General features: G+C 35.3%; 1 protein-coding gene across 2 annotated transcripts in view; it reads right to left on the reverse strand.

Annotated features, from left to right (window-relative positions):
- Window positions 1-22,885, reverse strand: part of RAD54B (RAD54 homolog B) — a gene marked incomplete at its 5' end in the record, with an annotated part of 49,429 nt that extends 26,544 nt beyond the window's left edge. The window contains 2 exons of one of the 2 annotated variants that reach the window (XM_081111761.1): window positions 20,539-20,680; window positions 22,741-22,885. In XM_081111761.1, the coding sequence (XP_080967887.1) occupies window positions 20,539-20,680; window positions 22,741-22,875 (277 nt within the window). Of the gene's footprint in view, window positions 1-7,453; window positions 7,558-11,455; window positions 11,830-20,538; window positions 20,681-22,740 lie in introns of those variants that run through there. The other variant, XM_081111760.1, reaches the window with a different exon arrangement.
- Window positions 22,886-23,159: the final 274 nt, after the last annotated feature.

Below are 23,159 nucleotides of genomic sequence, written 5' to 3' on the forward strand. Positions count from 1 at the left end.
ATTTTAAATGCAGGATTTAGGGTAGGAAAAGGGGACTGAATAATTCCAAAAAACAGAAGACAATTGGAAATTAAACACATATCCAACATAACCTCCTATATCCACCCTACTTGTATTATATAAAATAGTGACTAATTTGAAACATCAAAGGCAAACCACCCCTAAAAATTCCACCTTAACTGTACTTTTTATTTCTAAACTTGGTTCTGATCTATTTCGCCCTTGACCCTATAATGTACTTCTCAAATCAGTAACAAATGCTCTACAAAAACAAAAAAAGTCTATATACACCAGAGACTTAAAGGCCTTTCAGCAAGATTCACAAGGTGAAGACGCATAAAACCATGCTTTGAAAAAGACAGAAAGAGGTAGGTAATTTCATTTTTATATTGATGGTGGACATTATAATCTTAATGAATCATCAGCATAGTCACTCTAGGACTGGATGGCTTAACTGTGCATTGCATAAACCCAAGTCTTTAATATTCTTTCTTTCCTTTCAAAAATTCTCAATACATTGTTTTCAAGTGACCATACAAAATTTAAAATGTTTTATATAATCAAATTCAATAAATAGTGTAAGTATAAATACTCTTGCAAACTATTTTTTTGAGTTTTAAAATTACCAAAACATACCAGAACTTTTAATATGTATTAACATAACTGCAATATGTTTAAAATTTGAAACATAGTTTTTATTACACGAAAAACATACAAACATTAACACACAAATTCCTTTAAACTGGTAATCATCCATAGTTTTCTTTAGTAAGAGAGATTAAATGTCAACTAAGTACAATTACCATTAAATATAAAATAAACCTAGAAGGTATTTTTTTGCATTAAAGGTCATTTTCAGAATACTTTATGAGCATGACAGGGACTACACATCTCATCATATTTCTCAATAACTCTTGTCAAAGCATATATGCGGTAAGTGCTAAAATAAAAAATGAATATAACTACAATATTTCCAAATATCTAATTATCTGCCCAGCATTTCAAATTCCTTTAAATATCAGAAAAGTTATTCATCAATTTCAATTCTGACATTCCGATCAGAGAACGTGCAAAACTTTATTTTTTAAAAATACACTATAAATGGAAGTTTAAATGGTACAATCACTTTGGAGAAAAGTCTGTTTTTTAAAAAGTTAACTGTATACCTTCCCTAATCCAACATTATGTCCATAACAAATTTATACAAGAATATTCGTAGAACCTTTATACACAGTAGCCAGAATCTAGAAATAGCCCAGAACTCCATCAAAAGATAATGGTATTTGATACAATGGTATTTTATACAATGGATACCACTAGCAACAAAAAACAATGAACTACTGACACAAGTGAATTATTAAAAATGTTAAAATGGGTGAAAGAAAATAGAAACAAAGGGTACATGCTATATGACCCCAAGTACTGAAGTTCTAGAACAGGCAAAACTTATGCTTTTCAAAAATTAGAATAGTGGTTGCCTATGGTGCCAGAGAACTGATTAAAAAGGGCCAAGAGAAAACTATCTGGGGTGATAATAATGTTCTGAATTTGAGAGGGTTTTAAGCTACACAGGTGTAGTCATCCATCAACACTCAACACTTGAGTTTTGTGTATTTCACTGTTTATAAATCTCACCTTAAAAAAAAAATACATACACAGCCCTAGCTGGTTTCGCTCAGTGGCTAGAGCGCCAGCCTGTGGATCAAAGGGTCCAGGTTTGATTCCAAGGGCATGTACCTTGGTTACAGGCAAGAGGCAACCGATCGATGTGTTTCTGTCTTTCCCTCTCTCTAAAAGATCAATGGAAAAATATCAAGTGAGGATTAACCAAAATAAAAACAAAAAAAAGAACCAACCATACACAGACAAGTAAATATTGAATTCTAGTTCATAATACTCATGCTGAAGTATTTAGAAGTATTCTAATTCTGCAACGTGTTTTAAAATGTTTTCTTTAGGGTTCTCCATATGCAGTATCATATCATCTGCAAATAATGCCAGTTTTACTTCTTCCTTTCCAGTGTGAATGCCTTTTATTTCTTCTTCTTACTTGATTGCTGTGGCTAGGACTTCAGTACTATGTTGAATGAGAGCGGTGAGAGCGGACATCCCTGTCTTGTTCCCAAGCTAGAGTTTTTGCCCATTAAGTATGACAGTGACTGTGGGTTTGTCATACATGACCTTCATTATATTGAGGTATGTTCCCTCTATTCCCACTTTGCGGAGAGTTTTTATCATAAATGGGTGCTGGATTTTATCAAATGCTTTTTCGGCATCTACTAATATGATCATGTGGTTTTTATCCTTCATTTTGTTTATGTGCTGCATCACTTTTTTGGATTTGCAGATATTGTACCAACTTGAAATCCCGGAATAAATCCCAGTTGATCACAGTGTATGATTTTTTTTTTTAATGTATTGCTGGATCCAGTTTGCTAATTTTTTTTGAGGATTTTAGCATGTATATTTATCAGGGAGACTGGCCTATAATTGGGGGGAAGTACTTGAGGGGAGGTGCTTGAGGGTGGTATTTTTATCTTATTTATTTTGCTTTCCATTATTTACAAATAATGGGGGGGAGGGGAATGAAGGAATTGAGCAAAAGAAAAACTTTAAAAAATAGTAATATAGGTTTTCTTTAAAAATCAGTTGATGGCCTTTTGGTTGAGTGTGTCCATGCACCAAGAGGTCACCAATTCAATTCTGGGCAGGGCATATGCCTGGGTTGCAGGCTTAATCCCCTGCTTGAGGCAGCTGATTGATGTTTCTCTCTCATCAGTGTTTCTCTGTCTCTCCCTCTCCCTTCCTATCTCTCTCTAAAGTCAATAAAAACATATTTTTTAAAATGAATTGATAGATGGATAAAGGAAATATAGCAAAAAATTAATTGCAGAATTTAGGTGACATACACGTTACTGTAAAATGCTTTTGATGTTTTCTATGTTTAAAGAGTTTCTTAATCTTTGTAACAGAATTGAATTCACACATAATTTAGAATATGAAAGATCTGCTAACAAACGTACAAGTCTAATGATATATATACTTTATTTTTTATTTATTTTTTTTTAAATATATTTTATTGATTTTTTACAGAGAGGAAGGGAGAGAGATAGAGAGTTAGAAACATCGATGAGAGAGAAACATCGATCAGCTGCCTCCTGCACATCTCCCACTGGGGATGTGCCCACAACCCAGGTACATGCCCTTGACCGGAATCGAACCCGGGACCCTTCAGTCCGCAGGCCGACGCTCTATCCACTAAGCCAAACCGGTTTCAGCAATGATATATATACTTTAAACTGTTTGGGCTGACTTAGGTGGTATTTTTATCTTATTTATTTTGCTTTCCATTATTTACAAAGCAATTAAAAATAACAAATTCAAATTAGTTACTAGTTTTAATCAAACAGATCAAAATTATATGCAAAGACTTAGCATAACTGTTAATGATTAACTAGGTTGCATGTTTTAAGATTTTAATCTTTTGTATTAAGTATTGCAAACATTTTTCATCTAATTATTTCTTAAGTACTTGTAATCAAATTTACTATCAAATATTTAATAGATTTTTGAGAATTTGTGGATCTTAATATTTGAAAAATAAATATGTTATGATATTTAGACATGGTACATTTGATATCTACTATAACACAATCCTATATAAATTTATTTCAATTATGCCTCATCATAAAATTTTACCTCAACAGTACTGAATTCTTTGTCTTATGACACAAAACGAGCACACAAATCAGTATAATGTATTACCTTGTATTTAAAAGAACATGAATTAAAACATTTAACCATGATCATCAACAATATATATTAAATACATTTTATCACACTCTAAATGATTTAAACATGTCTATTTAAATTTGACATTACTCTAAAAGAAGGCACATGGAAACATTTTAAACATTTTTATATAAGTAAAAATGCAAAGGATAGAGTGAATCTTTCAAAAATGAAGGAACTCCAAGTTGATGTCTCATTATTATACATAAAAATACTTGATTTGAATATTTTAAGAAATCTGCTAATATCTTTAGAAATGAAAGAGCTTCATTACCTTTCAGGATGTCATTATAAATACCTCATTTAGAAAATCATAAGTTGTAAAAATAACAATGTACCCCCATTGGAAAATAAAGGAGAAAAAAAGAATTATAAATAAAATAAAATAAAATAAAAAACCTACAATGTACCATTTAAGTTCATGTGGGTAGGAAAAGATATAGGATGGCAACAACCATCTTGACCAATACTGGAGAAAATCTGACAGTAGCAGACTATGTTTACAACTTATGGGCAGCAAAAGAACTTCCAAGGGCAATTTTGTATACACATGTTTACCTTCAACACTAATTTTAGAACCTAATTACACAAAAAAGATGCATGTTGTACTTTTTTTTAACACAAAACTCTTTCCTAGAAACAACTCACAGAATTAATTCTCACAGGACATATTTTGGAAAACTCTGATTTAGCTGCACAGAGTAAATATTCAAATTAAACATTCATCATCAGTTCTGAGTAGTACATGCTGAGACTGTAATATGAATTACTTTATATACAGTAATTTGCTTTCAATAATCTCAAAAAGTTAAACTATTATAAGAATGCATTTTCTAGAATTATATTGTAAAAACATTACCTCAAATTACAATTATAAAATTTATTAGACTCAAAGAAGTCATAGTACAGATTAAAGATGATGAAATTGTCAAAATGATATATCATATTATATATCCAAGGCATTTGTATAAAATATTTAAATCTAATAGCAGATATAAAATGTCAATGAAATTAAGCAATCAACAAGCTAAAATAATATCCTAACTGTCCACTTTATTTTATTATTTCTATTTCTATAGCCATAACCTAAATTTCAGATTTCCTTTACTCTCACTACAAGATGCTATTATAACACTAACTTAGAACTCTAATTTATATCCCCCTAATCAAAAGCCTTCAATGACTTCCCATTTTACATTCATGTCTGATTCCTTAAAAAGTTTACTTTTTATTTATTAATTTTAGAGAGAGAGAGAGAGGAAGGGGGAAAGAGAAAAAAACATCAATTTGTTATTATACTTATTTATGCATTCATTGGTTGATTCTTGTATGTACCCTGACAGGGGATCGAACCTGCAACCTAGGCTTATTAGGAGGACCCTCAAACCAACTGAGCTACCAGGCCAGGGCTAAAAATAGTTTTTAATGTAATCTATAATCTGGCACCAACCACCTTCCAAATTGATATCCCTTAACTCACTTTTACTCCTCTTTTAACAAAATTTTTTGAGAATCTAATATGATTTAGGCACCAAGCTAAGTTCCAAAATATTGTCTAGTGGTTCTCAAACTGAGGGTTTATGAAAATATTGCTGGACAACACCTCCAAAGTTTCTAATTCAAAAGGCATGAATTTACATTTCTCACAAGTTCTGAAGTGATGCTGATACTACTGGTCAGGATCTACTCTTGGTGAACCATTGCTCTACTCCTAAGGCCACAAAGGAAGCCCACAGGCTGAATGACATCCACTCACATGTTTTGTCAGTGTAGTGTTTTAAACATTTTAAAATTATTTGCAACATTTTAAAATTGGAAAATTTTTCACATAAAATGCGGATCTCTGGCTTATTGTGCATGTAAAAAGTCTCCAGGAACTAAACAGTAGCTACAGTCAAGGAAGATGTCTTAAGATTACCACTATCTTAATGGGCCCCCTACACTCATGTACAATCATCTGGTTTAGTACTGTATTTGTGCTTGTACACGATGATCCACTTCTCCCCATTCTCTAGGCCTTTTTTCATGCTGCTCACTTTGACTTAAATGTCCTTTCCCCACTGTACTGCTAAAATTCTGCCTACCCATTCTAAAGCTTGGCTTAAAAATCCTTCCTCAACAAAGCTCTAGCAAAAATAGAAATCGGTAAGTAATATACATACTAAAGATTTAACTTAAATTTAATATGTGTGCTTTAAGAATGAAAGTTTTATTTCCACAAATACTAAAATAGCAATATTTAAAAAAACATTACAGATTATATCATAAACTATAAACATACTTTTTGCTACTTCTAATCTATGTAAAATTTTAATTTTGTTCATTAAAATTTTTACTGTGAAATCTTTTCCAGAATAAGACATTAAAAGTGAATTAAAACATTAAATCTTACAGCCAAGATATATAATAACTCCAAGAGATTATCTTATTTTTCTGGCAAAAAAAAAAAAAAGGTGGGTGGGGGATGGGGATAATTGATACAATTCCCCTGATTTCATAACCTCCCAATCTTTAAAAACTATTTTAATAAAATAAGCACCTCCAATTTTTTTTAATATGGAGGTTAGCTTTAATGAATCTTTATTTCTATGGAATAGTAGGGGGGGAAATTACAAACAAAAACGCAGTGCTGGTCCTTGCTCTGCCATAAATAGCTTTGTTATATCAAGTAAGTCATTGAGTTCTTTCTGGATCTCAGTTTTATTAGCTTCTAAATTGAAAAGGGGGTAAAAAGTGATCTCCAAATACTTTCCACCACTAAAGTCATAGGACTTACTCCTTCAAAAAATGAAAGCATAAAAATCAATGTCATAAAGACAAGCTTCCTGTTATTGGGCTAGTATTGGTTCTAAATTAGACTGAATTAAAAACCGTGAACTACAGCTTTTCAAAGCTCTGATTTAAAATGTTGAAGATAGAGCTTTGAAAGACTACTTATGTGTTTGTGTATATAATTATGTATGTTATATTTTAATGATCAAAATATAACATCTTTTGTAAGTCAACAATTAAACTTATTAGGAAAAAAAAAACAGGAGACAAAAAAATAAAACCATGCCATACAATCAAAAAATTATAATATATATCAAAAGATAATTAAATTATTTAAAAAATGTCAAAAGTTTTTTTCATAATAGAGATTAACGATACATTATAATACATATTCTGCTTTAAGACATTCCCAAGATAAAGTAACTTGGCCAAAATTAAAATTATCATATTGTGAAACTGAAAAAAATTTAGAAACTATTATATTCAGGCAGATCATGCCGTAAGCAAATTGCTTTCAGCTTCTCCACTTCAATTTTTGCTTGTAGCAGCTCTTCTTCTAGCTGCTGCCTTCTTTTCAATCCATCCCTCTTCTCCTGAACATATAATCCAAAATTTTTTTGATTTTCTAAAATTATCTGATGCTCCTCTTTCAGCATTTGCAGAATCTGAGGATCATACCCTAATTGTGACCTAAAGTGTCCCCCACACTCATGATGAAAAAAGTCATCTCTCCTTGGGATGGAAGATGGAGACGATGTCATTCTCATGTCAACAGAGGAAAGTGACGGCGACACAGATCTGTCCATAACATGTACTAATTCATGTTCTTCTCTTTGCTCTAAAGTATAACTCTGTTCCGAATTTAAAACCAGTGGAGGAGGGGGCTTAATGTCTTCTTCTTGCTTCACCTCCACTGTAATAGCAACTGGATGCTGATCCAACATTACCTGTAGTGAACTGGTACCAGCCTGTGCCTCCTCAGCCAAGTTTGCACTATAGCACACAAAAAAGCATTATAAAATGTAAATCAAATGAAGACAAGAGTATATTTACACCATAATTTCATGTTTAATGTACATTACATTATTAAGCTTTAAAGCTATACAGAAAATTATGAAAAAAATTTAACCCTTAGAATAACAAATTGAAAGTGAGTGACTAAATTTAGGATTTTAATAACATATACATATATGTTATTTCCCATCCTTAACTTTAAAATATGGTTCTTAAAAGAACACGAAATTATAAGTACGACACAAATGACAATGAGGTAAGTAAAAAAGAAAAGCCATTTTTAATGGTTTCAAAGAGACACCAATTGCTCCTACAAGCCTGACGTTCTTTAATTGTATTCTGGGCCTTGCTGTCCCTATCCCTTTGCCCCTGATCTGCTTCTGCTCTCCTGGACTGATCTAAAAATCACCAAGTTCCAAGACTTCTAGGAGGATACTGGAAGGGTATCTATGAGAAGCAATGTTTTCTGCATTTGTCAAAAGAAAGAAAAAAATCAAGACTGTGTATGGCTTCAGATGCCATCAGGGTCATCCTAACTATCTAATTTCAGGTGCAATGGTGCTTAACCTCACCTACTCTAAACCACAGACTCAGTTGTTCTCTCCGTCTCTCGACCATTGGTAAGGTTAACCGGCCAAGGGTTATACTGACCACTACGTCCCCAGCACCTAGCATACGACTATACTTGAAACCTGGTAGGTGCTCATCATATGTGGCATGATTAAATATAGATAAAACGGTTATATTAGTGTAATGTTTTTAATTAGGCTGTATACAATACATTGAAAGTTCATTAAATTTACATGTCATTTCCATAAAACTGTACAGGCATCCACAGTTTTAGCATAGTTTATTAATATTGTATTATGTAAATATAATGTACCTTAAAGTTCTGTTTTTAAAAAAATTATTTCAGTTATACCATGAAGCTGTTAAGAATATATAATCCTGTTTCTTGAGGGGTATTTTTAAATTTTTGCTTCTGCCTTACTTAAAAATAAAAATTAGAAAGGGAAAGAGATTATTAGAATATTAATGGAAGTGCTATATTAACATTACTTACAGAACATTTCACAAATGATAAGTAGCATAGTTTAAGTAGAACTTAGAAAAAAATTTAAAATCCCCCTATGTCACTTACTAATGGCATTAAATTGTCAATAATATCAGATGTTTGTCTAAGGGATACAAATGAAATATATAGTATGCTATAAAAAACCTATTTGTAGATTATATAAATTCATCCATTTTCATAACTTCTTTTGTCATCTTATAATTTTATTTTATGTTAAAAAATATTTTTATTGATTTCAGAGAGGAAGAGAGAGAAGGAGAGAGAGAGAGAAACATCAATGATGAGAGAGAATCATCGATTGGCTGCCTTCTGCATGCACTCACTGGGGACCAAGCTCGCAACCCCAGCATGTACCCTGACCAGGAATTGAACCGTTACCTCCTGGTTTGTGGGTTAATGCTCAACCACTGAGCCAAACTGGTTGGGCTATCATCTTATGATTTTTGAAAGCAAAATGATAGAATATAAATGTAAATCAAATTGGTAAGATTTACTTTTATTAACATCTCTAAAACCTATAATGGATAAATATTAAAACTTCAGGTTAAATTTAAAAAATTTACACAATAACTATTCCAAATTAATATGTACAATAATAGAGTATAATACAATTAGACATATACATTATACTCTCATGTAAATTAAAAATATGCCTTATATCTGGAATATTCTATTCCATTTTAGTGGAAACATTATAAGTAAGGTCATCATATAAAAAATGTTTTAGAGAAAGTCACAAAAATGATAAACAGAAGGGTTTCTAAAATTTAGAAATATGGATTGTAAGAATCAATTGTGTTACAAAAACACAAAATATAATTTGATATTCGAGAGAAGTAAAAATAAAGACATAAATCAATGTGTTACAGAGATAGCCTAACCAAATATGTGTATATTTTTAAAATATATTAAATAATATAAACAGTAAGATTTTCCTTACTAAGAATGGAGAGACTGGTAAGATTAGCAGGCATGTTTATACAGAAGCATAATTAAAATAATAGAATAATTATAAACTTGTGAGATAATTATCAAGATTCAAGATGATGTCAAATAAGTATAAGCACATTAAATATATCAATATATTACATGAAAACACTAATATGAAAAATGACAATGTAGACACTAACATAAGCAAGCATTAAAATGGCTTATTTCTAATATTCTTCACTTTAAAATATGAAAAATTGTTATTGTTTAAATAGTAGGTATAAAAATACATGAATCAATTAATTCTTTTTATCAGAGAAATGTCCCAAAAGATTGTATGTTACATACATACACTGCAAATGGTCAAAATATAAAGATACTTTTATCTTATTTCTCTTCTATACTCAGTTTTTAAAATATGCAACTAACTGAAACTATAGTTCCCATGTGTAGTTTTCAAATTACAAAAGTCTATACTTAATACCCAAAAGATGGTTTTATACCTGTAACGCAGAAGCAACTTTTCTTATGGTTTGAGGAGAAAAAGTAATAACTAACACAGTATAAAACAGTCTTACTGTGGAGGTTTCTGACATCCAGCATGTTAGGATTTAATCATTTGTCATCTCAGTGAACATTTTAAGCAGTGGCCTCATAAGTTAATACATTGTGTATCCATGTCCTGGATTCCCACTAGTGGTATTTTTTTTACTATGCTATCAACTAGAAATAAGCAGTAGATGGTAAGAAGCTTGGCTCAGAAAATGATCCCAGTAAATTATCAAAGTAACAAATATGTTTGGTTAAAAGGTTCTTTTCCCTGTTTCTCTCCTAACTTCAAAAAGATTTCATAGGTAATCAATAAATGTGCTTATATAATGACTCTCCCACTAATAGAAAAGCACATTGTAAAGCTTTATTTGAAAGGTCTCTCAACTAACAAGAAGTTTACAACTTGTTTAAATTACCCTAAATGGCTCAGAAAAATGTAGCTACCATTTTTATCTTTTCCCAGGGGTTAAAATTTGAATCAGTAGTAAGGTAATAGTTTTTAAGATTCCAAGGCAAGTAGTTATGTAGAGCATAAATTTAAAAACAACAAAATGTTTCTAACACTTTATGAAACCAGTTGCTCTTATTGGTATATTAAAATGCATAGTTTGATATCCTTGCAAAGCAATTTGTGAAAACCTGTCCTTTCCTATGTGACCCACGATCAATGTGAAACTATACCATTAATACACAAAAACTTTAGATTTTATTAAGTAACCTGAATCCCTAATTAGGCATTAATTCCTTTCCTTGTGTTTATTTTAAATGTTATAAAAATAACTTAAACTGTCTTAACATATGCAATAATACCATTAATAAGTTTACTTAATTATTGATTTTAGTTTTTTAGCTCAAAGAATATTCAATAAGTGGAGACAGTGACAATTTCACATACAAGCAAGGGTTCCATTTCTCCTGCAACTAACTTTCTATGAAACTGAAAATTCCAATGAAATGTAACCTTAAATGAAATCTTAAAAGGTCTCTCTCTCAGCTAATTACATAATTTAATTTTAAAGCTTAAAAAGTTTATGAACAGATGTCACAAATTTCATCCCAATTATTCCTCCCTAATCTTTACTTTTTAGGAACTACAGAAGGAGGGAAGGGGGAAGGGAAGACAATAAAAGTGACTTAAATGAAATGCAGCAGGAAAATTCCTTATAGCCTCACTTTTCTTTTTTTAGAACGCAAAACAAAGACACTATTCATTGCTCCCGTGTGGGGATGCTTACTATGCATATCTCTGTCACAACTAAGCCAGAGCCCAATAGATAGGAGGCGCCATAATTTTCCACAACAAAATAAAATAAAGCTTACCTTTGTATGTGGTTCCTGTCTCTTACCAGGCAAAGACTGGAAATCTGGGGAATCATCTCCATAACTTTCTTGGTTGGCTCAGAAATACTGCTTTTTAAATCTGATTGGGTATCTTTTTGCTGCAATAGCTCCTGTTTGGCATATTCTTTGAGCCTTTTGTAAAGGGTGCGCAGGCCCTGCGCTGTTCGAGGAGGGCGGTCTACTCCAATTGCATTATAGTTAACTGCTATGATATCCCAACATCTATTCTTTTCCACTATTACTGAATGCTTATTAGTGTGTTCTTCGAGGATTTTCACATATGGCTTCACAAGTTTTAGCAAATCAAGCTTTTCAGATAAGGTAAAATTGGAAGATCTAGCCTTTCCTACCATTGTTCTTGTCTCAAATTAAGGAAGCAGTTTCTGAAACCACCATGCAGCCTTCAGCTCTGCTCAGCTCTTTTCACAAACGGAAAAAGATCAGGCTTAACTAGGCTAGCCTCATTTAGGCCCACGCCTACAGGGGAGGGTTTATTAAAATTCCTCCAGCTTAAGCTGACGCAGGTTCAGGAAATCTGCTTAAGCCAAGCCTGACCTACATAAAGCTTCTCACTGAAACAGGCAGGAAGGCACAGGCAAAACACACTTGTGTATAAAGAGAGCAGCTCAAGATAGGATTTAAAACAACGGTCTAGAGATAAGCATGGAACACAGCTAAAAATTAGCTAATTTGGTGAGAATATCAGATTTCCACATATGTATGCTTAGCTGATACTGAAACTGCACTGCAGTATCACTTTAATAAAAACAAAAGAGGAACTGTTTTGTCCTGTTTGTTTACAAATCCAGTAGACAGAAAAATAAAAACTAACATGAGTGGTGAATGTAGTGATTCCTAACTGAGCAAGGCCCACGGTTTCTGAGCTGCTATTCTCTCTTACAAAATCTGCATAATGCTGGTCCTGCTGTCAATCAAGAATTGCATATCGTCTAGCTAGTTAGGTTACACCCAGACTCAGACTCCACAGTAAAGCTAAGCTTCTCCTTCATTTTACAATCCACAGTATCCACTGCGGTGTGTGTGTTTTTCAGTTACTTAAGAATAAATTTTTGTCAAACAATGAATCTAAAAAACAGATAAAAAAAGGTTTTTAAAGCAATGTATTATTCTAGCTGTAACATATGTGAATATGCTAGCCTGCTCTATCATGCGTAAAAATCACCATCCACAGTGAAAACAGCATAATCTCGCCTTAAGACTGCACACAACAAAATCACTATTTTGCTATTATTAAGGGGTGGGATTTTCATTTAACTGTACTCACACAATCTCAACTACTAAAGCAAACAGCCATTTGCAAGGCTACCAGTTCACATGCTTAGAATATATTTTCTAATCCCTGTCTGAAAATATGGTAAATAACAATGTAAGCAAAATAAGCTTATTTTCTCCTGATATATATGTTTATCCAGATAAAAGAATGAGTTAGAACATATTTGAACACAGTTCCATTCAACCAAACAATTACTGAACAGCCATTAAAAATCCTCCCAAGCACTGTGCCAGGCCCAAGCAAAACAAAGGTGAATCTACCTGATACAGCCCCTATTCAGGAAGCTGTAGTTCTGCAGAAACACCGTAAAATTTCAATTCCTTGTTTTTCTTTCTTTCAATAGAGAAAAGCAAATTAAATGTATTGAGTTCTCATATGAGCCACACAATGTGCAAGAAGTTTTCAATGTGGATCCATCGGGGAAAAAGGGAAAGACTGCTGGGTGTTCTAATGAAAGAGAGGACTAGGTACGCAGACAGGGACCACATGGAGATAGGAGGAAAGGAAGTCAGACATGGAGGCAAAACCCGGCTGGGCTGGGAAAACTTGACCCTTGACCTGGCCAGGTGGGAACAGTGATGTCACCTGGGACCTGAAGTGGCAGTCCTTAATCAGGTCCTCCCACAGGTGGAAACTTGAACTTTGATATAATTGGATATTGCCAGAATTCCTTAAAGCAGTGGTTCTCAACCTTCCTAATGCCGCGACCCTTTAATACAGTTCCCTCATGTGGTGGCCCCCAACCATAAAATTATTTTCGTTGCTACTTCATAACTGTAATGTTGCTACTGTTATGAATCGTCATGTAAATATCTGATATGCAGGATGTATTTTCATTGTTACAAATTGAACATAATTAAAGCATAGTGATTAATCACAAAAACAATATGTAATTATATATGTGTTTTCTGATGGTCTTAGGTGACCCCTGTGAAAGGGTTGTTTGACCCCCAAAGGGGTCCCGACTCACAGGCTGCGAACCGCTGCCTTAAAGGGACCAATCAGAAGCTAACAGAGTATATAAACATCCCCTAAACCAGTGATGGCGAACCTATGACACACATGTCAGAGGTGACACGCAAACTCAATTTTTTGGTTGAGTTTTCTTTGTTAAATGGCATTTAAATATATAAAATAAATATCAAAAATATAAGTCTTTGTTTTACTATCGTTGCAAAGATCAAAAAATTTCTCTATGTGACACGGCACCAGAGTTAAGTTAGGGTTCTTCCAAATGCTGACACAACGAGCTCAAAAGGTTCGCCATCACTGCCCTAAACAAATAGCTTAAATGGGTAACCCATTTGGGGCCCTCTTCCTGCTGTCTTGCAGCAGGAAGTCCACATATCTCCTCCCAAAAGCTTTGTTCCCCCATCCCCCGCCAATAAATTCTGTTTTCTTCCCACCATTTTTGTCCCTGAATCCATTCTTCAGTTTTATGAGACAAAGAACTCAGACCCAACCACATTTTGGACATATTTTGGGTTTCACTATGGAATGCAAGGTGTGTTGTCTGGCATACCCTACTGAGTAGTCTGATTTGTTAGTAGTTCTAGCTTTTCACTGCCTTTGGTCAGTTTTATTGCTCAATAAATTGTTGTAAATAGTAATGATTATTGTCCATAGAGATGGGAATTGAAAATTGACTCATCCCAGCAACCTGACCACAGATATGCAAAGAAAAACAAGAATATAAGATATATACTATCTTTAAATAATATTTTGTTATTTTGGGGGGGGAAATGCAGATATTAAGAAACAAAATACTAATAAAAATATGAAAAACCATTCAATCTCACCAAATTATCAAAGAAATGTATAGTAAAAATGACTTTCTTCCATAAGATTGGCAAAATTCTTAAAGTCTGAAAATGTCAAGAGCAGATAAGGGGGCAGGGCAAAGAGCACTCTTCAGTACTGTTGATGGGCGTGTAAAGTGGCATTCTGGACATCGATCTGGGAAAATCCATTAATATTTTACATTTGTAAAACCTTCCAAAACTGTTAACCTAAAAATAAATTAGCAAAATGAGAGACAACAAGTATTTACTTGAGGATCAAAACAATAGCTATTCCGGAAGCAGTGATTCAGACAGAAACCCAAAGTCTTCCAATTAGGAGGTGAAGGCAAGGGGTATTTATGAGGCAGAAAAGGGGAATAATTACATGAATAGAATCAAGGGTGCTAATAAGCTAAGGAAGGAATTTCTGTAGATACAGATAAGCTAATAGAATGATGCTGATTCTTAAAAATGTCTTTAATTTTCAGTACAGTAGTCATAATAACTGCTCTCTTGTTATCTTTGCAAATAGTTCTGTGGAACACAATGTTGCTTTAGGCTCAGATTAAATATTGTTTTGCCCAGTTTTAACATTCCAAAGATTTGAGGACTAAGACATACAGGCAAGGCAGTTCCTCTGGGATGACAGCTACAACTCCATTTTGAAATGGCTCCATTTATATTATTTTTTACAATACTATAGTCTACATTAGGCAGCATTAAAATGAAAGACAGATTTCTTTTTTTAAATGTATTTTTACTGATTTCAGAGAGGAAAGGAGAGGGAGAGGGAGAGAGGGAGAGAGGGAGAGAGGGAGAGAGGGAGAGGGAGAGGGAGAGGGAGAGAGAGAGAGAGAGAGAGAGAGAGAGAGAGAGAGAGATGGAAACACCAATAATGAGAGAGAATCATTGATCAGCTTCCTCCTGCATGCCCCACACTGGGGATAGAGACCAAAACCCAAGCAGGTCCCCTGACTAGGAATCGAACCATGACTCTTGGTTCATAGGTTGATGCTCAACCACTGAGCATACCAGCCAATTTTTATTTTATTTTATTGTTTTTACAGAAGAAAACGTTTTAATATATGTGCATGGGTAATTTCAGAGGTATGAAAATTCCAAAGACAGTGAGGCAACACTGGGTATATAAGACATTTTGGACAAAGGAGAAAGGGGATGGAAGGGAATATTAGATTTCAGAAAAATGGAGGATTTACAGGTAGTTGGGGAGGAGGGGAACATACCTGGCAGGCAAATTCTTGCTAGGCAAATCAGAAAGAGTGGGACTTAAGGGGTATCTGCCTGAAGCCCTCTGTTTACCATACTTAATTCAAATTAGGCTAAGGCCACATCACTGAGGAGCTGTATAATTCTGATTTGATTTAAACTGTAGTTTTAAAGCCATCATATTTTTCTTCTCTCTCTCAGCTAACTTCACTGCCCTGATGATCCTTGACTCCTGAGACAGCAGAAGACAATAGCCCAGTTCTGAGTAATGATCACCCCAAGGTTTAATCCCCTGGCAGGCTAAAGATAACAGCTCCTGAGCCCTAAGGCAGGAAAACTCTCTTGGTTACTTGTTCCTGAAAGTAGTTCTGGACACCCAGCTGACCTGGGAGTTGTCCTAAGACCTGAAGGAATGATTTATTACCCTTATCTCGCCTCTGACCAATCAGCTCCTACTATGACCCTGAACCCCCTAACCGCTAGCCCTTGGTGCCTTGTGACTTTGCCCTACGTAATCGGTAACCTATGTAACCTATGTCCTCGAGGAGTTGGGTCTTTCAGAGTAGGAGCCCAGAGGCCTCCAGACTGGCCAGTTCAGATAAGCCAATTCCTTTTGTTAGGGGCAGAAATAGAACACTATCACATCAAGTTTGTTTTTGTTTTATAATTACAGTTGACATTCAATATTATATTAGTTTCAGGTGTACAGCATAGTACTCAGACTTACAATTTACAAAGTGATTTCCCTGGTAAGTCTAGTACCCACCTGTCACCATACATAGTTATTACAATATTGACTATACTTTATTACTATTTTATAACTGACCATTTTTAAAAATATTTTTTTATTGATTTCCAAGAGGAAGGGAGAGGGAGAGAGAGATAGAAACATCATTAAGAGAGAATCATTGATCGGCTACCTCCTACTGGGGATTGAGCCTGCAACGGGGCATGTGCCCTTGACCAGAATCGAACCTGGGACCCTTCAGTCCACAGGCTGACACTCTACCCACTGAGCCAAACCAGCTAGGGCTGTAACTGACAATTTGTACTGATCACAAATCACAAGTATAACAGTAATGAAAAATTCTGAAATATTGTGAGAATTACCAAAATGTGACCCAGAGACACAAAAGTGAACAAATACTATTGAAAAATGGAATCAACAGAACTGCTCAATACAGGGTTGCCAGAAACCTTCAATTTGTAAAACACATTATTTGCAAAGCCCAATAAAACAAAGTGCAATAAAACGAGGTATGCCTGTATGTACTTTCATATGGCTTGAGCATCACAATAAATGACATATGCACTGTTCATACATTGCTGGTGGGAATATAAAGTTGCAGTATCTTCAGAAGGCAATTCATCATTATCCGTCAAAATGACAAATGCACACACCTTGAGACCAGCACCCTACTCCAATGTATTTACCCTATTGATATAGTCTTACCTATGTTTATAACACACAGATATTTGATTAGACCGTCAAACCTCAGAGGGAAGGTAGGGGAGGGTGTGAGTAAGGGGGAGAAATCAACCAAAGGACTTGTATGCATGCATATAGGCCTAACCAATGGACACAGACACCAGGGGGGTGAGGGGGCAATGGGGGGATAAGGACACATATGTAATACCTTAATCAATAAAAAACAAAAATATATATACTGTATATTCACTATAGCTTTGTTTGTAATAACAAAAAAGCTAAGCAATCCAATAAGGCTCTGGTTAAATATACTTGGCAAATCCATACAATAGGATATTATGTAGTTTTTAAATAGAAAGAGGTAGTTCTAAATGTACTGACAAAAAGATTTCAAAGATAGACTGTTACAGTAAAAATGCAAAATATAGAACAGTGCAGCTAGTGAACAATAATTTATATGGGGAAAATATATTACATACAAATGTTTCCAAATGTACAAAATATCTCATAGATACCCAAATACTGGTAACTGGTTGCCTCTGGAGAAAGAAACTAGATGGCGAAGGATCAGGGAAAGAGGACTTCTTACTATTAGTGTATTCTTCACGACTTCTGAATTTTTTACCATGTGCATTCATTACCTATCTTTTTTTTTTTTTTTAAAAAGGTCACAAGGAACTATATATTGTAGGATTCTATTCATATGAAATGTCCAAAACAGGCAAAACCATAGAGACCGAAAGCAGATTAGTGGTTACCAGAGCTGGGAAGAGAGTGGGGAATGATGAGTTGACTGATTAATTGGCCCTGGGATTGCTTTTAGTGTGATGAAAATGTTCTGAAACTAGATATTGTAATGGTTGCAAAACACTGTAAATGTGCTAAATGCCACTGACTTGCACACTTTAAAATGGTTAAAATGGTGAATTTTTTCCCTGCCCATTGTGGCTCAGTGGCTGAGTGTCAACCCATGAACCAGGAGGTCATGGTTCGATTCCTGGTCTGGGCACATGCCTGGATTACAGGTTCAACCCCCAGTAGGGGACATGCAGGAGGCAGCCCATTGAAGATTCTCATTGTTGATGTTTCTACTGTTCTCTCCCTTCCCTCTCTCTGAAATAAAAACATATATCTATATATGTACGTACATACACATACACACACACATCTATAATAATAAAAGCGTAATATGCTAATTAGACCAGGCGTCCTTCCAGACACTCTACCCACTGAGCCAAACCAGCTAGGGCTCCGTGCTTTTCTATATGCAACATCTCTCTTCAGCAATCACTATAGAAAGCAAGATGCTTCTTACAGTGCTCTTTTCCCCAATTAACCTCTCTCTCTGAACGATAGGCAGGGGGGTGTCAGGAGGTTGGCACAGGTTCCCCAGTCCAGTAAATGCATTAAATCGGAGAAGGATTAAGGGATTAAAGGTTGAGTAAATTAAGTAAACTCTTCAGTTTATCTTAACTCTTAACTCTCTTCTCATAGTTAGCAGGGAAGAGAATAAGAAACCATAGAACACAAATGAAACGCCAAACCAGTAACAAGGAATATAACATACTGTAGAGTCTAAATATCATTCGCTTGGGAAGATATTAGTTACCATGATAGAAAAAACAAAAACAAAAAAACAGGCATGCATGGATCAGTATCTGCCACAGGCCTGACAGCAGAGATGAAAGACTGGGCAAATAGGACATTCATCTAACAAAGATAGAAGAAAAGAGGGAGAAAGTAAGGTAGGAAGAAATGAGAGCAAATCAGTGAAACATGGCAGCAGCTACACTGCCATGCCCAGAGCTGTTTTTACAAATCTCCCTGAATTGGTACCAGCTCCAAAAGTCCTTCCCCACTTTTAAGTTCTGAGGAGCATAAATGGTACCAATGATTCTGGCCAATTGGGGAAATACAAAATTCCTTTCTGCCCCACCAAGAAATGAACCATTTATAGGTAAAATTAATCATCACCAAGCTCAAGAACTTCCTTGAAGCCCTGGCCGGTTTGGCTCAGTGGATAGAGCGTCGGCCGGCGAACCGAAAGGTCCCAGGTTTGATTCCAGTCAAGGGCATATGCCCAAGTTGTGGGCTCGATCCCCAGCGGGGAACTTGCAGGAGGCAGCCAATCCATGATTCTCTCTCATCATGGATCTTTCTATCTCTCTCTTCCTTCCTCTCTGAAATCAATAAAAAAAATATAAAAATATTTAAAAAAAAAAACTTCCTTGAAAAGGGTTAAGCGATGAAGGCACTTTTTGTTGATTTACACTGGTATCTTAAGGATGGCAGTTACAATTCTACAAGCCAGCAGATGGGGCTCTCTCCCTGAATATGCTTATTCAACCAAAAATTAATAAAATACAATTTGGAAAACTGTAGTTTTTTTAAAAAATATATATTTTATTGATTTTTTAGAGAGAGGAAGGGAGAGAGATAGAAAGCTAGAAACATCAATCCGCTGCCTCCTGCACATCTCCCACTGGGGATGTGCCCGCAACCCAGGTACATGCCCTTGACCGGAATCGAACCTGGGACCTTTCAGTCCGCAGGCCGACGCTCTATCCACTGAGCCAAACCGGTTTTGGCGGAAAACTGTAGTTTTGATGTTGGTTTTCACAAGGCCAAATAAACATCTGTGAACAATCTTCACTATTTTTTTAATTATCTGAAAAATACTGGCCTATTAGATTCAAAAAGAACCATAGCCATTATTTTAACTCAATTCAAGAATGGAGAGAGCTTGCTTTTACTGCAATTATATACCTTCATAATTCCCATCTAACTGATCAGAAGTTACTCCATGGACTATAATGATTTAACAATTTCATTTATTTCAAGTTCACCTCTCCAATTTTAGTATTGTTAACATGTTTTTTTAGAAAATTTGTTTTTTTAATCTTTAAACACCTTTTGGTACTTGAGGCAAAGACCATATTTGACCAATACCTTTACAATGAACAGTATTAGACATACACCTATTATAAAGTACAAGATTTGAATTACATGAGTAATGCAATCATTAAAGATAAATTATGACAACAAAAATCTGAATTGCCAACAATCTAGTAGTATTGTATCAATAACTTTCAAATGTACATATTCATTCTAAGTAATCAACTTAAATAAGCCTATGTAATAAAGAGCTAATATGCTAATTAGACTGGACGGCGGAACGACCTTCTGGAACGACCAGTAGGCGGGGGCAGGGCCACAAGGCAGCTGGGGCTGCAAGGGCCGAGCCCCTTGCACGAATTTCGTGCATTGGGCCTCTAGTACTGTAACAAAACTGGTCAAGTGTAAACCTGATGACTAAAAAGCACAGCCTTACCTGTATGATGTAGGTTAAATGCCGGCACTGCACATGTTTCCCCGTGATTCGTTTCTCTGCCACTGTCTTCAGCAGGCAGAAGATTTAAACTGTATATTGTGGGATCAGCTTGTGATTGGAGAAGAGTATTATCTGCAGCAACCTAAAAGAACGAAATATGTATTTTATGCAGAAATTCAATCTAATTTTCCATATTTTTACATAACAGATACCTAATTTAAAAAGAGCTAGAAGTTTAAAAAAAAAAAGCTACAAATTTAGGAAGCATCAACGTGAGAGTGAAACATTGATCAGCTGTCCCCTGCATGCCCCCCTTTAGGGATTGAGCCTGCAACCCGGTCATATGCCCTAACTGGGAATCAAATTAGAAACCTTTCAGTGCATGAGACAACGCCCAACCGACTAAGCCACACTGGCCAGGGCTCCCTCCTCTACTTTTCAGGACCATTATATGGGGCGACCAAGACAATCCAGGATAACTACCCCACCTCAAGGTCCTTAACATTAATCACTTAGTAAAAAAGTCCCTTCTACCATGTGAGGTAACATATTCACAAGTTCCAAGGACTAGGACATGGACGTTTTTAATATGTTTTTATTGATTTCAGAAAGAGGAAGGAAGAGATAGAAATATCAATGATGAGAGAGAATCATCAATGGGCTGCCTCCTGCATGCCCCTTAAAGTACATTGAGTTTGAAACCCGGGCATGTGCCATGTTGGGAATCAAACCACGACCTCCTGGGTCATGGGTCGATGCTCAACCACTGAGCCACACCAGCTGGGCAAGATATGGACATTTTTAGAGAGCCATTTTTCTGTCTACCACAGTATGTTTGAATTTTTAAAAAAATAACAACTCACAATAAAAAAGAAAAAAATGTATTAGTAGACTTTAACCGCCATAGCATAAATAGATCAGAGAATTATAGAGTAGCAGAAGTGTGGATTGCCTGTTTTTCATATTTTCTATTTAACTTCTATATAGCTAAGATCAAAACAATTCCTTCTCTTAGTAGTAAAGAGCATATATTAAGACTGCTTCAAGCATTTACTTTTTTTTTTTTGGTTAATCTTCACCCAAGGATGTTTTCCATTGATTTTTAGAAAGAGTGGAAGGGAGAGCGAGAGGGAGAGACAGAGAAACATCGATTGGTTGCCTCCTGCACATGCCCCAATTGGGCCCGGGGATCAAGCCTGCAACCGAGGTACTTGCCCTTAACCGGAATCAAACCCATATCCCTTCAGTCCAAGGGCCAATGCTCTGTCCACTGAGCCAATGTGGCCAGGGCACATTTACTCTTTACAAGTAAAATGAAATGTCCAGAATAATGATATAAGTCATTATTTACATGCTTGTCTTTAAAATGCCTTATCTAAAGTTTTCATTTATTTATATGGTATCTTTAAAAAGAACAAAAATCACCCGGGCCAGTGTGGCTCCCTAGTAGAGTGTGAGCCACGCACTGAAAGGTCACAGGTTTGATTCCCAGTCAAGGGCAAATACCTGGGTTGAGGGTTCGAGTCCCAATCCTAGTCAGGGTGTGTGCGGGAGGCAACCAAGCAATGTGTCTCTCTCATCAATGTTTCTCTTTCTCTCTCTCCCCTCACCCCCTCGCGCCTTCCACTCTCTCTAAAAATCAATGGAAAAATATTCTCGGGTGAAGATTAGAAAAAAGAAAAAAAAGAGCCCAACCCGTGTGGCTCAGTGGTTGAGCATCAACATATGAACCAGGAGGTCTCAGCTCAATTCCCAGCCAGGGCACATGCCTGGGTTGTGGGCTTGATCCCCAGTAGGGGGCATCCAGGAGGCAGCCCATCAATGATTCTCTCTCATCATTGATATTTATATCTCTCTCTCCCTCTCCCTTCCTCTCTCTAAAATCAATTTAAAAGGAAAAAAAGAACACTAATCAGAATTATTTTTTACAAGAACCTCCACCCCTCTCCTCACAGAGGTACGGTATTTTTTACTGTTGCCAGAATTTTATTTTATGGACCCAACTGTATGTCATTCCTCTTTTTAAAAAATCATAATAATTTGTAAGGCGTTGGTAGGACTTTGTCAACTGAAAATTCCTACAGGCAGTAAGTACTGTTAACTCTTTAGATGGCATTTTTTTACAAATACATGCTTCTCTATATTGCTTCCTTTAATTAATTAATTAATTAATTAATTAATATTATTATTATTTTTTTTTACCTCAGACAATTGCTTATCTGGATCCAGCTTTGTAATCTCTTCATTCAGACTTGGATTACTTCTTGCTGGTGGTATAAATTTTGGTTTTTTGAAGGGTTTCCCCTGCAACTGACTTGGTGCTCCAGATCGTCTCATGTTCAGCAGTACTAACCTGAAAAATACCAAAAACAAAAATCTCCCATAAGTCTGATTAGATTCAGGTCTTTCTGCCTCGGTTTCCGTGGTGAGTGGGGACATTCACATTGTGCTGGGTAGCCCTTATACAGTTTGAGGGGTTAGCAGTGGAGGGCATTCTCTACTGTTTCTTATTCAAGGGCAAGATAGATCTCTATTAACACAATCTTAGAGCAAATTAATGGTTTTAATCAAAATTGGTTTGTAACTATGTGTACTTGAGAAGCAGTATTTACCAATAGCAG

This window comes from Myotis nattereri, assembly GCF_964212035.1.
Source record: "Myotis nattereri genome assembly, chromosome: 17".
In the NCBI taxonomy this organism is placed as follows: Eukaryota; Metazoa; Chordata; class Mammalia; order Chiroptera; family Vespertilionidae; genus Myotis; species Myotis nattereri.